This window comes from Sorex araneus, chromosome 5 (genome assembly GCF_027595985.1).
Source record: "Sorex araneus isolate mSorAra2 chromosome 5, mSorAra2.pri, whole genome shotgun sequence".
In the NCBI taxonomy this organism is placed as follows: domain Eukaryota; kingdom Metazoa; phylum Chordata; class Mammalia; order Eulipotyphla; family Soricidae; genus Sorex; species Sorex araneus.
In genome coordinates, this window is record NC_073306.1 from 173,176,059 (window position 1) to 173,193,722 (window position 17,664).

At 54.1% G+C, this 17,664-nt stretch overlaps 1 protein-coding gene across 8 annotated transcripts in view; it reads right to left on the reverse strand.

Moving 5' to 3' along the window:
* Nucleotides 1–314: 314 nt before the first annotated feature.
* The window catches only part of APBB2 (amyloid beta precursor protein binding family B member 2), a 359,038-nt gene continuing 341,688 nt past the window's right edge, over nt 315–17,664 (reverse strand). For all 8 annotated transcript variants that reach the window (XM_055138249.1, XM_055138252.1, XM_055138253.1 and 5 more), the window contains 5 exons: nt 16,636–16,717; nt 14,704–14,787; nt 12,990–13,105; nt 11,590–11,769; nt 315–4,164 (listed from right to left, as the gene is read on the reverse strand). In XM_055138249.1, the coding sequence (XP_054994224.1) occupies nt 3,997–4,164; nt 11,590–11,769; nt 12,990–13,105; nt 14,704–14,787; nt 16,636–16,717 (630 nt within the window). In that variant the 3' untranslated portion in view covers nt 315–3,996. The remainder of the gene's footprint in view (nt 4,165–11,589; nt 11,770–12,989; nt 13,106–14,703; nt 14,788–16,635; nt 16,718–17,664) is intronic.

Sequence of the window (17,664 nt, forward strand, 5' to 3'; positions counted from 1 at the left end):
AACTGATTTGTTTTGATTTAGTACCGGGTCAACTCTGTTCTGCAGTTGTGGGATCTGATTCTGAATGAACGAAAGATTACCTTAACACCAGAAAGACTGCTGATGGTGACTAAATTCTGTGTTCAGAATGGCAGCTGACCACGACAAATCCCCTCAGAAGTCACTCACCATAAGTGAGACCTAGCAAATAATTGGTCTTGCCTTATGAAAGTTTTTCTAAAAGGGTTGTGTTCAGAGTAATTTGGCAGTGGCAGGCATGGATGCACATATTCCTGTCCCCGGGAACAGGACTGAGAGGCCAGAGACACGAGCCAAACATTTTACGCAGCTAACTTTATTCTCACAACAGATTACACTTAAATGAAAGTGGTTGACAGCACAAAGGGAAACAGGGAGAACCAATAGTTTTGTGGGGACCGACACACTGCTCGGGATGGCAGGGGGTGCTCTCCCCGACACTCAGCATCAGAGGGACCCTCAGCTGAAATAAGCCATCACTGCCTGGGCCCCGTGTGTGACCCGCATCACTACGCTGAGCAAGCCTGGCGGGGGAGGGATGATTGAACAGCATCACTGATCAAACGACCGACCATTAGGGGAATGTTTTCCTGCCGCTCCCGAAACCTCAGATCTATCCTGTCACGCAGATGAAAGGAGTGTGCCAAACGAGGAGAGAGATGGAAGGGCTTCTTTCTAGAACCTAACCCGCTACAGGTTCGTCAGTGGCTGTTCATCCTGAAATTGTGAAATTACATGTTTAATCATGTTTAATTTTTTTTGTAAGTAGCAGTGCCAGCAATTTATCGCCAAGAACTTCTTTTCATGGAAATGGGCCTAGTGTCCCTTTGGCACAGGACAGACGCAAACCAAAGCCAGTGGCAGTCACTCCGCCTGGGTGAGCGTGCCAGGCGGAGCCAGAGAGCACTGTCGTGTTGGTCTCTGGCAGAGTGAGCACGTGTGAGGGAGGATCTCGGGTGCACGTCACTGGTTCATGCTTGCAAAGGCAAGTTTTGTGGCCACAGGTAGGTCGGCTCTTCCCTTGGTGCTGAGGAGCACACATATAAGGTGGCAAGTGTACGTCTAGCTGCTTTTAAAAAATAAAAGGGGCCTTTAAGCGTTTTGCCATTTCTTCTACATAGTCCGATAAAAAAACGTGACTACAAATCATTACAAAACCACCTTGTAGTCAATGTATAGATAGTTCACTGAGATTACTTATACCTGGACACATTGTGAGATAATATCCAGCAAAGATAATACATCAACACAAGAATGCAGTATATTTCAGTAAAAATAGAATAAATAAAATAAAAATATTTTAAGCTGTATTTAACAGGTTAATTAAAAAAATGATAAGACATACAAGGCATTGTGAACATGGCTGCCTGTTTACCAATCACAGATATAAAGAATGCATAGATAACTCAAGTGTCACTACAATATCAGGTAAAACATTGGCATCCTTTCACAGAGACACACATACTTTTCATACATACTTTTTGGCCATGGCAGAAAGTGTCTGAACATACTGTTTAACAGAATTACTTTTACAAAATTAATTGCATTTAGTATGCAAAGCTATTTTCCAAACAAAATATATGCAGTTCGGTTTTCAATAGGTAAAGGCTATATCATTCATCATAATGCATCCTGTAATTGCATATATAAGTCAGTTTGCTACTTAAAGCGAGCTCAATATTCTTGATCCTGAAAACAAATGAACAAAGGCCTTAAAGAAGGAACAGGGGGGTTTTGGTAGCGATTTCCACTCTGAAAGTGGATGGTTTGTTCAGAATTTTGAAGTTTATTACATTAGAAATGGGGTCACCGCAGAGACCAAGACCACGACAACTGACCATTGAAGGATTTCCAAAGGTCACAGGAAGGATTTTCTTAACGCTAGAATTCCTTCCAGTGGCACCCGGGACTTTGAGTAAGACAGGGGCTGGAAGTACAACTCACTCTTCAAGTGGCATCTTTTTGGGGTTCACAGCATAGGCTGTCAGTAAATGACTCCAGGATTCTGAGAAGGAATAGAGGGCAGGGCTACTCGGTGGCCCTGCCGTCTGGTAGCCAAGGACCCGGAATTAGGAATCTCTTTACAGGGAATGTGATGTACCTTAGGAAAGCTCCTGGGTCCATCTGTCCCTCTAACACAGGAAGGCAGCAACGCTGCAAGCAAACTGCCCTGGGCTGTCTGCATCAGGGTGAGGGGGTTATTAAACCAACGCATAAGGAATCTGGACAGGTTTCCCTAGGATTCTGGAAGGGCAGAGAGCTCACGACTGGGTCTGGCTGTGCTCAGAGCCACCGTGGAAAGACGCGTCCGGCCAGGTGTCCAAGCAGCCCAGTATGGCAGGGCCACGAGCTGGGAAGCCAGGCTCCTCGGCGGTCCCTCCTTTGTGAGCTTGCAGACTAGCAGATGCCGTGAGGTGCTTCCCTTTTGCGAATGTGTCAGGTACACCCTTGCTAAGGCTCACACTGAGCTATGAGTGAGGAAACCATTCCAACCAGCACACAGCAGTGGGAGAGACTTCCAGCACTTACTTTCGTAGCTGGCTGTGGGAAAACGTTCATCCTGACATAACAAAAGCCAACGACAGATAATTTAGATTATGCCCTCCCTGGCCTCTTCCTTTTAACACAGCACTGTCAACTGGAGCCTAAATTCTGTCTTATCCTTACAGCTACATTTCTTTATCTGGATAGAGGGAATCGAGGAAACGTGTCTTGGCGTCAAGTGGTGAAAGAGTCCGTGAGTCCTATGTCTATATCTCAGTCTGAGTAGGAAAAGTTTTTAAATCTTGAAAAGAAATGGAAAAAATATATAAATTAAAAAAATATATCTCGTTTAACCAATTCTGAGAACACAGACGTAAATTTAAGGACAGTTCAATGTGACATAAACAGTTGCCATGGACAGTACATGAGGGACAGACATGCTTTCTGGGCAAAAAGCAGTTAGGGGAAGATGGAGCTAGGTGCGGAACCCTGGAGGGGCACCTTCCTAGGAGGATCAACGAAGCATCACAGCGGCGGCGACCGAGACTAGAAATGGCATGTCCTCAATTCCAAATTGCATACTGGCCAAGTGGGGTGGACTGAGGATGAAAGGCTTACGAGGACGACTCCGTTTAAATGTTGTTTGTGGGGAGAATGGCCATGTGCAGTGTTAATTCTCTAGCTGCGTTGTACAATATAAGGCAGAAGTTTGAAATATGTCCCATCCAAAACGCACACGATGATCTTTGCGAATCTTTCATTTAATGGTCCATCGGAAAACCCTCCGAAAAGAAGGTTTATTTTTAATTCTTTTTTTTATTTTTGCCCCCCCCCGTGTGTGTCCAATAGTTAGTCTGTGTTTCCATTCTGAAGTCGCACTTGTCCCCGACACCCCACAAAGCGCTGCAGAATGAAATGTCCCTATGTCGTGAGCACCTCACTCAGAGATGCCAGTCGTGTTTTCATTCTGACACCAACAGCTGATGATGTGAACCCAAAGGTTCCGTTTTCTGAACGACTTGGAGGAATGTGTCCTTCCACGCCCTCCCTAGACCCCCCAGTGGTTCAGTGGTGTATCTGGTGTTTGCAGTGTCTGACTCTGGTGTTGGGAGCAGGGCAAGAGGTGGTAGGGCAGGGGTCTTCTGTGGTGGACCCCTCCAAGGCCGGGAGACACGGAGGCCTGGGCTCCAGCTCTCGCAGGAAGGGGTGCCCCGATGCTTCCTCCCCCTCCCCCTGCTACCTGTGAAGTTCGTGTTCCCGATATTTACAGTGAAAGCCCTCCCCGCAGTTCACGACGTCACAGGCTGCAACAGAAGTAGCCATGCTCCTTCCCAGATGGCGCGGTGGTGGCAAGACGAGAGGACATGCTTGTCTCAACCCTGGGCCGGTGGGGGAGGTTCTCTGAAGGCTGAGTGCCGGCCGGCCACGGGAGGGGGAAGGGCGGGCCGAAGTGCAGCGGAGTCTCCAGTGCTGTCACCAGGCCCCCACCGGCAGTTAGGGCGTGTCTGGGATGGGGCGTTTCTGTTTCAAAGTGTCAATGAGGGACAGGACCCCACGTTTCACGTTGGTCGTGACTCTTCGGGTGACCGAGTCCACGGGAGGTGGAGGGGGGCAGACTTTGTGTGAGGGCGGCCTGGCCACCAGGCACTTCTGGTACCGCAGCTGCAAGGACACGAGAAGGCAGTCAGCACCCCTTCCTGAGAAATGCGATGTCAGTGTAATCTGACAACCCCCCCCCCGCCCCCCGCCCAGAAGACCTGAGCTTTTAAGTGTTTTTTTTCTTTTTTTCCGGTGGTGGTGGTGGGGGGGACACACACCTGGTGATGCTAGGGGCTCACTCCTGGCTCTGGAGATGCTTGGGGGACCATGTGGGGTGCTGGGGATTGAAGCTAGGTTGGTGCATGCCTAGGTTGGTGCATGCAAGGCCAAGTGCCCTCCTGTGTTGTACTACTGCCCAGGTGCTTCCAGTGACGCCAAGGTTCAACTCTATTCTTCTGCATCTTTTTTTTTTTTTTTTTTTGCTTTTTGGGTCACACCCAGCGATGCTCAGGGGTTATTCCTGGTTTTGCACTCAGGAATTACTCCTGGCAGTGCTTGGGGGACCACATGGGATGCCGGGGATCGAACCCCGGGTCGGCTGCGTGCAAGGCAAACGCTCTACCCGCTGTGCTATCGCTCTGGCCCCAATTCCTCTGCATCTTAATGATACTATTTGGCCCCTGCCAACCTTTTCTTGCTTCCACCTCCACCTTCTACTCTGTTTTCTGATCACTGGGCTCTCCTGGCCACGGAGCAAATGAAAAGGACAGGATGATTCACCTGGGCTGAGAGGCCTGGGGGAAACGAGGCTGTATCGTATAGGTTAGAATCTCAGACCCCGGCTGCCAGTTAAGCCCCCTGAATCTCAGTGTGTTTAGCTGTGAAAGGGCGGATGAACAGGGGCTTTTACCTAGGGGGCTGTGGTCAGGGAATGCCTGTAGAAAGCCAAGCACAGAGGTCGGTCATGCAAGTTCCCTTCCTGACTCCCAACTTCAATAAAAGATGCTGAGTTTAGGCTGCAGGGCACATGAACACACTCCGTAACTCTAAACCCCATGGAATCGTTTGTTTCTGGGTCACCTCCAGCTGTGCTCAGGGCTTATTCTTGGCTCTGTGCTTGGAGTTCACTCCTGGCAGAGCTTGGGGTACCACACGGGGTACCTAGGCTCGAACCCAGGTTGCCTGCATGCATGGCAATCACCTTACTAACTGTACTGTCTCTCAGGGACTGTCTCTACAGGACAGCAGGAAAGGCGTTTGCCTTGCACATGGATGACCTGGGTTCAATCCTCAAACCCCCATATGGTCCCCTGAGCCTGCCAGGAATGATCCCTGAACACAGAGTCAGGAGCAAAAGCTCTGAGCACAGCCAGATACGGTTTTCCTAGAACAAAAAACAAATCACCCAGTTTCTAGCCTTCGGAAACAGAAGACAATCTGCCCATTTTCATATTGATGCAGACAATTCTGCAAAATGACAATGATTAAAATTCATCAAAGGTCACCACCTCCACTCTTCAACCTTGCTGTCAAACACTTTTAAATAGTCCTGTGGCTGACTTAACTTGCCTTAAAACTCAAATTGGTTCCTAGGTACAGGCATGGGACAGACTGTTGACTCCCATTCTCCCAGCACCGTAAGAAGCAAATTCAGTCTGAATTTGTTTCCCCATCAAGCCACAGCATGGCCCCATGCTATAAACTCATGTTGCAATGCCACTGGCCCATCAACCTCAAAACTAACCCCTTTGTATGGGGATTATCGAATGCCCAATGGCAATAGAAACAAAGAGCGGGAGAACCGGTCTCAGTAGGAAGCAGGGCACTGGGGCGGGTTTGGTGGGGGATTAAGTTAGGGAAGGGAACACTAGGACAGTGGGAGAGGGGGACAGTGCCTGCACAGAGGCAGCTTGGGGTGTGTGTGTCGGGTTGGGGGGGACTGGGGACCCTAGTCGGGGGAAGTGAACACAGGTGAAGGGATTGGTGTTCCCTGGAACAATGGACCCCTGAAACTCGATCATATCTTTGTAACTTTGTAATTCACGGTGATTCAATAAAAACAAACACTAGCCCCTTTCAATCCAATCACAGGGCGTGGGGGGGGGGGAAATTCCGCACAGAAGTCCTCTGTGGGCACTGCCAGTTTTGAACCACACACTTCAAGCATGATTTTAAAACGGGCAGGAGTGGCCATGTGGGACTCAGGTCTAGGTGTTTGTAATGTCACTTCTGCATCACCGAGAACTCAGAAGTGTGTCTCGGTGAAGTTCATGAAGTAGTGCCCCCCTCCCCTTTTTGGTCTTTTTCCGTCACACCCAACAATGCTCAGGGGTTACTCCTGGCTCTGCACTCAGGAATTACTCCTGGCATTGCTCAGGGCACCAGAGGGGATGACAGGGATCAAACCTGGGTTGGCTGCGTGCAAGGCAAACACCCTACCCGCTGTGCAATGACTCTGGCCCCGGCCCTTCTGGTCTTCTGAGTCCTGCCAAAACACCTGCAGGGGGCCCCGCCCACGCATCTGCACCGTATCTCAGCACTCAGGAGGTCCAAAAGGATGTGTGAGTGCCGCAATTTTTTTCTGAGGGAATAAACTCACGCGGAGATGTTTCAGATGGGAGGATTATGCAGATCTGCATGAGAGGCCTGGCCCTGCACCAGAAACGCAGAACTCAAGAGCAGAGAGGAAGTCTAATCTCCCACCCAACCTGTTGTCATCAGCTTATTGGCAGTTTTCCTTCCAGTCGATTGATCAGGATGCTTTCTTACTGGACCAGAGCCACTGGAGCTGGCTGCCCTGACACAATTAACATAGTAAGCAAACGAGTGAGAACGGCTTCTACGATGGAAAATATGTCTGGAAATCAGAAAACAAACGGGAACCAGCGATCAAGCTGATTATCTGGTCGTCAGCGGTGTATAATTAAGGCGGGAAGCCGTTCATTTCAGAGCTAAAACCATCTGTTTGGGGTCCTTTTCAATTCCATCAAGTACCTAAATAGTCCTCCTCCACATGGGCTTCACTGGCGTGCCCATTTCCCTCTCCTCCCTCTGCCACCCCCTCCCCAGTACCCCTCCCGCCTCACCCCACCCCGCACGCTCAGCCCAGCCCGCTCATATCCAGGCAGACGCTCTGCCACTCTCCCCACCCCTTCTGTCCACTGCAGGACTCTGTTGAGAGTCTGGTTTGAAGCTCCTCTCCTTTCCCCACTGCTGCCACCGTCCATCCCATTGTGGCCCTTGCAATCCAGCCACCAAAGCTAAAGCCAAAGCAAAGACATCCACGCTCCATCCTGCTTACAGCAGAACCGTCCATCCCGCAACTGCCCGGGTTGCCCCCATTCTTGGGATTCTCGGCATCTCCGGGGGATGCCCCAGGCCTCTCCCATCCAGTGGGGTGACTTAACCCCACCTCAGGCTGCCAGCAGCCCCCCGCCCCCACTGACAGGCCACTCTGCCGCCGTGCTTCCACACCCGCCCGCGAGCCCATCTCCCGCAGACCTCTGCTTCCCGCCCTGGTCCCCTCGAACCACTGCCTGTTCACTTCTGCTGTTTCCCTGGGGTGGGGAGAACAAAGGGCCAGGCCCAACCGGGCTCAGGATTTAGTCCTGGCTGTCACTTACTCAGGGATCACTCCTGGTGGGAGCTGGAGGACCACAGGGGGTGCCGATCAAGCCACCCGTTGCTGTCCTATCTGTTGGGCTCCCGCCAACTCACAAGTTTGCGGTTCTCCCACACGGTATTCAGGGGACCTGAGAGGGCCACTCCCAGCAATACTGGGCCAACGGGGCTTGATGGCGAGGGTCTGGGGAGGCAGCACTGCTCGGGCCCCGTGTTAATGGGGGTCACCAGGGCCACCCTAATGGTGGCTGGGGTCTCTGGGGCCACACTGGTCATGCCGGGGAGCTCTATGGTGCTGGTGATTGAACTGGGTCCAGCATACGCCCGGTGCTAGCACCCCAGCCAGCACACTTTTATTGACTTTCTTGTTTTCGGGTCCTACCCGCAGTGCTCAGGGGGCATAGAGGGTGCCAGGGATCACACCCGGCTTGGCGCCTACAAGGCAAATGCCTCACTCTGTGCTACCTCCCCAGCACCCCCAGCACCCTTCTGCAGCACCTTCCCTCACAGAAATCCGGTGTGTCTCCTCTCGAGCTCGGCTGCACGGCCCGGGAGCACCTGAACCTCGCCACGCCTGGCTCTGACGCTCCACGGTGTCCTAGGGTTCGGGTTCGGGCTTCCTCTGCTGTGAGCCAGGTCAGTCTCTGGAGCAGCGGCTCCAACTCAGCTGGGCTAGCTACCATCCCGTCTCAGAAAAAGAAAAAGAAACCCCCCATCTCCCCTTCTTTAAGCAAACAGAAAATCAACCTTTAAGCAAAAAGGAAATGCTCCTCAACTGCACCAGAGGCTACCACTGCCTGCACCTCCCTGGGGTCTTCCCAGGACCCCCTGGGCAGCAGCGTCCACTTGGGGGGACGCCTCGAGAACATCTTGATCTACTGCCCCTGCCCCTGCCTGTTGCAAATGCCCTGAGACTCTCATCCGGGCCACTAAACAGGCCAATCTCCCCCTCTGTCTCTATGCTTTCACCGAGTCCTCCACTTTGCTTGTGGGGGCCAGACCCCCTAGTCTCACGCCACTGGCCCCCATTCCTCCTATGGCCCCCTTGGCAGATCCTGGACCCCACATGGCTCCCAGTTGAAGGACGCTGATTTGTGTGATCCATTCGTTCTCCAGTACAGCTGCCTGCTGAGGACAAACAGGGGCTCGGCACCTCGTGTGGAGCACGTGGCTGTCTCTTTAGTTCCGGCACGGGAATCTGCACTGCTAGAACACAGCAGCCACTGCGGGCGCTGATGCCTTCCTGCAGCTCCCGGACTGCTCCGAGGCCTGGCGGGAGAGGACTCGGGACCGTTTGGGCCTGAATGACAGAGTCTCGGTTTTGTGCCACGTCACCCCAGGAGTCTCAGGGCTCACATGGGTCCGGATACCCTCCACCCTTGGGTCCTGGGGCCTGGGCTCTCTTCGAAGACTCTGTTTTCTCATCAGCTAAGCAGAACAACAGAGTCGTAAGGACAGAATGAATGGATACAAAATAGGTAAGATCAACGGGCTTAAACCAGTGGAGAGAAAAGCCATTTAGAACACCGAAATCACGCGACCCACTGCGACCCGGCTGGAACTGGAGGATGCCGTGTGGAGTGAGGCAAGCCAGGAGGAGAAAGACCAACACGGGAGGACCTCACTTGCCTGTGGGCTACGGGACACTGGGTGAGCAGATGCAGTGTAGTCAAGGGGGGGTGCCTAGACCACCCTTGAACCCAGTGTTTAGGGAAGGATAGAGAAGGAACAAAATAGAGGGCAGAAGAAGAGAACAGGAAATTATGGGTGAATAGAGGTCAGCTGCAGTTATCCGGGTGATATGGGAGGTGGGATAGCCATATATCCGGAGCACAAAGGCAACAACACTGAAGACACGAGGTCTAAGCTGCAACCACTAGAATTTTGGAATGTGCTTGTCAAGATGACAGGCGGGGATGGGGTGGGGGTCGGGGGGGAGAGGGAATCTGGGAACACTGGTGGAGGGAAGTTGACACTGGTGGTGGGATTAGTGTTAAAACATTATATGCCTACACCCAAGGACAGTAGATACAAGGGCCAGGGGGATTGCCCCATAGCTGGAAGACTGCTTCATGAGCGGAGGGGAGAAGGCAGATGGAATAGAGAAGAAAATGATGATTTTCTTCTCATTTTCTAAAACACTAAGAAAATGATGGCTGGAGGAACCAGCTGGGATGGGAGATGTGTGTCGAAAGTAGATAAAGGACCAAACATGATGATCTCTCAGTGTCTGTGTTGCAAGCCATAATGCCCAAAAGTAGAGAGAGAGTATGGGGAATATTGTCTGCCATGAGACAGGGGAGGGTGGGAAAGGGGAGGTATACCCAGGATATCGGTGGTGGGGAGTGTGCACTGGTGGAGGGATGGGTGTTTGATCATTGTGTGATTATAACCCAAACATGAAAACTTTTAACTATCTCATGGTAATTCAATAAAATTTAAAATAAAAATTAGATGCCTAAAACTCAACTATCAGTAACTTTGTAAACAGTTTTCTAATTAAACAAAACTCACTGCATTTAAAAACATCTTAGAGCTACTCTCAGTTTGGTGCTCAGGGATTTGATCCCGATGGTACTTGGAGGACCATGTGGTACCAGGGACAGAACTTGGGGCTCCCATATGCAAACCATGAGCTCCCGCCCTCTGAGCCATCTCTGCAGCCCAACACACTGCATGAGGGCTGACGGTGGTTCCCGAGTGGAGCTCAGAAGGTTGGGGTGTGCGGGCATCCCCCAGCCATCCTCAGCCAACCAGGGCCCCTGCTCAGTACAAGGGCCTGGGCATTTGGTGTGGCCTTGACCCTGCAGTACGGGGGATAGCCGGACCCCCCAGCGGTGCTGAAGCCTCTAGAATCAAACTACTGATGCTTGGGAGTGGGGGAGGGGGGTACCTGATGCCAGGAATTGAACCTGGGCTGGGCACTTTCCAGGCATACACCCTAACCGCTGTACTATTTCCAGACACGGCATGAAAAAAAAATAGTGGTAAGATGGCACTAAAAGCCAAACCCGGGGCTGGAGCGATAGCACAGCGGGTAGGGCGTTTGCCTTGCATGCGGCCGACCTGGATTCGATTCCCAGCATCCCATATGGTCCCCTGAGCACCGCCAGGGGTGATTCCTGAGTGCAGAGCCAGGAGTGACCCCTGTGCATTGCCAGGTGTGACCCATAAAGCGGAAAAAAAAAAAAAAGCCAAACCCAACAGCAATAAGGTGGATACTGTATTTCCGACACTGCCGGATCCTGTGCTCCAGGGCCAAGACACTGAATCTGCAAGCTTGTGCTTTTTTTTTTTTTTTTTTTTTTTTTTGCTATTTGGGTCACACCCGGCGATGCACAGGGGTGACTCCTGGCAGTGTAAGGGGGACCATATGGGATACTGGGAATCGAACCTGGGTCGGCTGCATACAAAGCAAATGCCCTACCTGCTGTGCTATCACTCCAGCCCCTAAGCTTGTGCATCAGCAGACCAGCCTCTGCTGTGTTACTGCAGTGCCTATGGAATCGGGCTGCATTTGGTCCTGCCGCTCTGCTGCGGGGGAGGGCGGGGGACGGAGGAGCACTCAACTCCTGCTTGGGCCCACAGGACACAGGGGGCTACACGGCCAAGCTGTGCTCCAGACTCCCCCCACCCCAAGTCAGGAATATTCCTCTAACGCTCGGCACCTGAAACAGGTGTGTGTGTGTGTGTGTGTGTGTGTGTGTGTGTGTGTGTGTGTGTGTGTGTGTGTGTGTGTGTGTGTGTGTGTGTGTGTGTGTGTGTGTGTGTGTGTGTGTGTGTAACGCTCGGCACCTGAAACAGGGTGTGTGTGTGTGTGTGTGTGTGTGTGTGTGTGTGTGTGTGTGTGTGTGTGTGTGTGTGTGTGTCCGGGGGTGGTGGTGTGTGGACCAGGCACCTTCCCACCCTCCCGCCACCACCACTCACCATGCAGGCAGCCTGCACCGCCTCCGACACGTTGCCGGCGTTGGGCTCACACCAGAACACGTGGCACTCGAAGCGCTGGTTCCCCGTGTCCATGATGAAGGCGAAGGTGTGTGCGTCCTTCCCGACGCCCATGAAGGAGAGGAACCGCACGCGGCACTCCACCAGCACTTCCTCTTCACTCTGCAAGACACGGGCCCTGAGCGGCGCTGCCGGCCCCCCGCCCTCGGAGAGCCGTGCCCAGGGGGCGAAAGGGGGGAAGTGGCACACCGAGGTCCCTCCTCCGGCCGGGGAATGGGGCGGTGCAGGTGGCCTGCAGGCCGGGCCGGGGAGAGGCAGCCCGGGCTTCCACCCAGGGGCCTCCTGAACCCCACCGGGTCGGACAGCCCCACCCCCAACAACAAAACAGAGCGCAGGAAGGCTGTACCTTTCTGTCTGTTGTTCTGGGGGCCGAACCCAGAGATGCCCTGGGGCTTACTCCTGACTTTGTGCTCAGGGACCACTCCTGGCGGTGCTTGGGGGACGCGTGCGAGGCAAGCGCCCTACTTGCTGTCCTATCGCTCCGCCCCCTGGAAGTTCCTAGGCTGTGACTGCCCTGGATGTCTCACAGGGGGCACCTGACTCTTGCTCTGAGTCGCACTGTGCCGGGCTACGTGTGTTCCGCTGCCAGTCCCTGCGGCACGGAGTGCTCACTCTGGGCTGGGACAAGGTCACGACTGGGCTCGCAGGGCCTCCAACTGGGGGAGTCTGAGGTCTGGGGCCTCAAACTGGCCTCAAAGCCGCAGAGTCGTGAGGAAAGGAGACTTGAGCGCTCTCTCCGCCCTGCTCTTCCTAGCCAAACACCCGATCCGGTTTCTACCTAAAACCACGTTTAACAAAAAACGAAACAACGAAAAACCACCCCAAAGCACAAAAAGTTGCCAAACCAGGTGCTCTGCCTTTTTTCACTAGCTGGAATCCCGAGCAGGTGGTGCAAGCAAAGCCTGGCCGAGTTGCCTAATGCAGGAGGGGGACAGAGGAGCTGTCGCGCACAGCAAACACTTAGCCTCCATGCTCTCTCCCCTGCCCCTGAGATCAGTCTGGGGGCCGGAGTGATAGTGCGGCGGGGAGGGCATTTGCTTGCCTGTGACTGACCAGGGTTCAATCTACGGCATCCCATAGGGTCCTCTGAGCCTGGCCAGGAACAGTCCCTGAGTGCATATTCAGGAGTAAGGCCTGAGCACCGCCAGGTGTGGCGGAAAAACAATTGGGTGTGAGCAAAGAGCTACTGGAGGGGCTTGGGCGTCTCTCCTGGCCGTGCCAGGGGGACCCTGTGGTGTCAGGGGTGGGAGCTGGGTCTCGTGCACGTGAAGTCTGTGCTCCAGCCCATCGAGTCCCCTCCCCGGACAACTGTCGCCCCTTACCTTCTCACCGATGACAGTCACGGTGGCGTCGGCCACATTCATGTTCACGGACGGCCACTCCTCCTTGTCGGAAGAGGTCATGAGACTCTCTATGGCATTGTTCAGGGTGTCTATCCCTGGGGGTGGGCGGGAAGGGACAAGGGTCTTGAGGCTCTTTATCGCTCTCAAAGGCCCACCCTGACCACCCAGGAAGAGCGGCAGCCACACTGGTGTCCCATTTCTGGTAGCCCCAGGAGACAGCTGACTTGAGCCAGCCCAAGCACAGCCGTTGTGCGGTGTCGGTGCTAACTGGCCGTGGTTCTCCTTCCCCTCCCCAGGGCTCCCAGCCCAAGTGCCAGCTGTGCTCCAATAACAAGTGCTCAGGCGCAGAGCGGATGCGGGGGGCACCAGCAGGAGCCAGCATGTGTGAGCACCTCCCTCGCCCTTCAGCTCCCTCCGCCACCTAAGTAAGGCGGAGCAGGGTGCTCAGTGTGCGGGGGGGCCCATGTGCCGGGTGCTCCCGCAGCTGCTCTCCCGGGACTGGCAGGCTTACAACTCCATTCTGAGGTGACTCACCAGCACACGGTTTACGTTCAGGAAGCACATCGGCTCCCGTGTCTGATCGCAGACAGGAGTCCCCAGCCCCACCGTCCCCACCCCCGAAGGGTGAGCACAGGCCTTGCATTCGGGGGGCCCAGCACCACCAAGCACTGGTGCTCGTGCACAGAACTAGAAACTGGCCCAGAGCCCCACCAAATGTGGCCCCCCCTGCAGAAAGCAATAAAGCAAAGATACCTCACGCACACTCCAGTCTGGGGGCACAGAATTTTCACACTCCTCATTCCTAAATGCAGTTCTCTCTCTCTCACACACACAGACACACACTCTCTCTGCCTCCCAGGAGTCCCCTTCATTTCCTCCCGGCCCTGAGGCCTAAGCAAGTGCTATCTCACGCCTATCTCTAGAGGGCTGCCTGTTGCGGACAGTTCCTGTAACGGAGCTGAACCACGGCGTGCTCCTCTGAGAGAGAAGGCCTTTGTTCACCGTGTCCACAAGGTGCGCTCACGGTGCGGCCTGCAGAGGAGTCTCAGTCGCTGTCCATGCCAAACAAAGCCTTGCGGCACCGTAAGTGTTTGCACTTAGCCATTTGTCAGCAGGGAGGCAGCGGGGCCGTTTGCACGTTTCCGCTATGATGGAAATAGCTACTGTGAATAGCCGTGTACTATTTTCTGTGGGTGAGGGAGAGGTTTTTCCTTTTCTCAGGCGCATGGCTAGGACCAGAACTTGTGGGTCATGTGGGAGCTCTAGGTTACTTCTGGGCCACGTGGGAGCTCTATGTTTGACCTGCAGAGAACTGGCCGGATGCACTTCCAAAGTGGGGCCTGCATCTGACACCCTCCTGGCCACGCCCAAGGGTTCCAGGTCAGCCCACGAAAGCTCCAGGGCATCTTTTTCCCACCCGGACAGGTGCCCTGGGTCCAGCGCTGGCAGGTCCCGGGAGGCGCCGTCTCCACCCCTGGAAGGCGGGTCTCTGGACTCACATCCACATCCCTACATTCCTACACATCCCCCTGTCATACTGAGCTCCTTGATCAGGACCAGGAATGGGCTCCGTTGACAGGAGGGAGACAAGGCAAGGCAAAGTGGTGAAACAGGGCGACCCACCCCTTCCTGTGTGCAGATACCTCCCCCGAGTCTCCAGACACCATTAGGTGGCAGCAAGTGTTTCACTTACCAACAGGTTTGTCGACAGGCAACATGCCCAGGTACTGCACGTGGAACTTCTGAACCAGCTCGGTCTTTGGCGTTGGAAAATCTACTACGGGAAGCAAAGAGCAAGAGATGTGTTTCAGGGGCTCGCGCACATGCGTCCAGATGGCCATCACGGGCCTGGGGGAGATCGAGACAGCACCCAACCACGGCGGCTCACGGCTTCCAGAGGGGAAGGCCGAGGAGACCTGTACTTCTCACCCCGGTCCCTGGGGCTCTCCCTTTGAAACCTCATCCCATGTTCATGTTTAGGAGGGAGAATGCCAGGACTCTGCTGAAGTCAACACTGTCGCTTTCTGAACCAGTGCTCCCAGCCCGTGATGCCCTGCGTGTTGGGTGTGGCAGAGGGCCAGAGAGAATGTCGGCATAAAGGGGATAGTTAGAAGAAACGGTCAACTTCCCCCAAGGGTCAGACTCTACCGCCCCATATGAAAAGTTGGATATGGCTCCATCTGTCACGTCATATCCCCGGCCCTCTCTGCCTCAGTTTCTCGGGCCAGAAATGTGTCTCCAGAGGGAGTGCACCAGCCGGAATGTGGGAGCCTGAATTCTACCTCTCGTTCCTGAGTAGCACTGGGTAGAGCCTGGGGGACCTCCAAGCACCGAGCCATCAGGCTGCCCCAGTGGGCAGAGCAGGACCAGGCATGGCTCCAGTCCCCCCACGCCCCCTGAGTGTGGCAGAACTCTATAAAAAAAGAGTTAGTCCTGGGGCTGGAGTGATAGCACAGCGGGTAGGGCGTTTGCCTTGCATGCCGCCGACCCAGGTTTGATTCCCGGCATCCCATATGGTCCCCTGAGCACCGCCAGGACTAATTCCTGAGTGCATGAGCCAGGAATAACCCCTGTGCATCACCGGGTGTGACCCAAAAAAGCAAAAAAAAAAAAAAAAGTCAGTCCTGAACCTGGAATACAGAGGGTAAGGCGCTTGTCTTGCACTGTGCCTGGTTTGAATCCCCTGAGCACTGCTAGGGGTTCACTCCTGAGCACAGAGCCAGGAAGAGCCCCTGAGCATTGCTGGATGTGGCTCAGAAACCAGCTCCCTGCCCCAGATAAATAAACAGCTGGCCCGTGCCCCATGAACTACATCCACGAATTCCTAAATCTCTAAGATGACATGTTTTCACTCTGCCCACAGGCAACAATCCCAAGCCCAACCCCAATAACACAATCTCCGCTCAGAGAGAGCCTGGGAGCCCGCGAGGCTGGCTGAGCACTGTCATCGTTTCGAATTTTCCCAATAGTCTTCTTCTTTTTTTTTTTTAAATTTGAGGCCCGTGACTTTACAATGGGCTGGAGCGATAGCACAGTGGTAGGGTGTTCGCCTTTCACGCAGCTGACCCGTGTTCGATTCCTCCGCCCCTCTCAGAGAGCCCGGCAAGCTACCAAGAGTATCGCGCCCGCACGGCAGAGCCTGGCAACCTACCCATGGCGTATTGGATATGCCAAAAATGGCAACAATAAGTCTCTCAATGAGAGACATTACTGGTGCCCACTCAAACAAATCGATGAGCAACGGGGTGACAGTGACAGTGACTTTACAATGCTGCCAATGACAGGGATTTGTGCACCCAGTGTCCCAACTCCATCCCCTCCACCCGTGTCTGCTTCCCGGCACCACTGGCCCCGGGTCCGCTCCCAAGTGCCCCTCCACTCCGTGGTGATTCCGTTCTGTTCGACCAGTTCTCAGGTTCTGTGGCCAGTTGCTGCTTCCTCACTCTGCTCCTCTCTTCCCCACACCGAGAGACCACCCTGTGTCTGTGCCTCTCCTTCACGAGACCCTGCAGACCCGTTCATGCAGACGCAAACTGCAGGGTCTTACGGGAGACGCTAAACACTGGGTGTGGGGAGCACCCCCGTGCCCCCTGAGAGGCAAGGATGAGAGCTGCCATCCACCTACCTTGCAAGGGCATGTCCAGGCCGCTCCTCTCCTGCAGGGCACTGCAAGCCAGCGCTTTGGCATTCTTCCGCTCGGCCATAATCTGAAGGAGAAAACACACAAACTTGGATGGGGTGTGGAGGGGCTCTGCCGGCCCCAGGATATGTGGAGTCAACTCACGTCTGGGTTAAACCAACTACGGGGTCCTTGGTCCACGAATATGGCCAGTCCTGGGCAGATCTGCTGGCAGCCCGTGGAGCAAAGAGAGCACACGCCCTCTCGCCGCCCCTCATCCCTGCTTCCAGATGCCCACACCTTGCAGCGACTCTCCCCAGGCCTGGGGAAGCCCACCTGCCCCCGCCCTCCGTGTCCCCAGGTGCTAGTGGGGGCGAGAGCAGCACTGCCCACCGAAAGAACCACGCCAGGTGTGAGGGCAAAGTGGAAGCACTGGACACTTCTGCACTGTCACTGTAGCACTGTCGTCCTGTTGTTCATCGATTCGCTTGAGCAGGCACCAGTAGCATCTCCATTTTGAGACTTGTTGTTACTGTTTTTGGCATATCGAATATGGCACAGGTAGCTTGCCAGGCTCTGCCGTGCATGCGGATGGGATACTCTCAGTAGCTTGCCGGGCTCTCCGAGAGGGGCGGAGGAATCAAACCTGGGTCAGCTGCGTGCAAGGTAAATGCCCTACCTGCTGTGCTATCACTCCAGTCCTATTAGCTGCTTTTATTTTACTTATTTACTTATTGATTGACTGGTTGATTGCTTTTCAGGTCACACTTGGCGATGCACGGGTTAACTGCTGGCTCTGCACTCAGAAATTACTCCTGGCAGTGCTCAGGGGACCATATGGGATGCTGGGAATCGAACTAGCCACCATGTGCAAGGCAAATGCCCTACCCGCTGTGCTACTGCTCCTGTCCCTATTAGCTGTTAATTAGCACCTATTTATTCTCCACGAGTTGAACTCTTTGTCAGCTATCTTCCAAATCAGCCTTTTTTTTTTTTAAGGGCTACACCAGACAGTGCTCAGGATATATTCCTGGC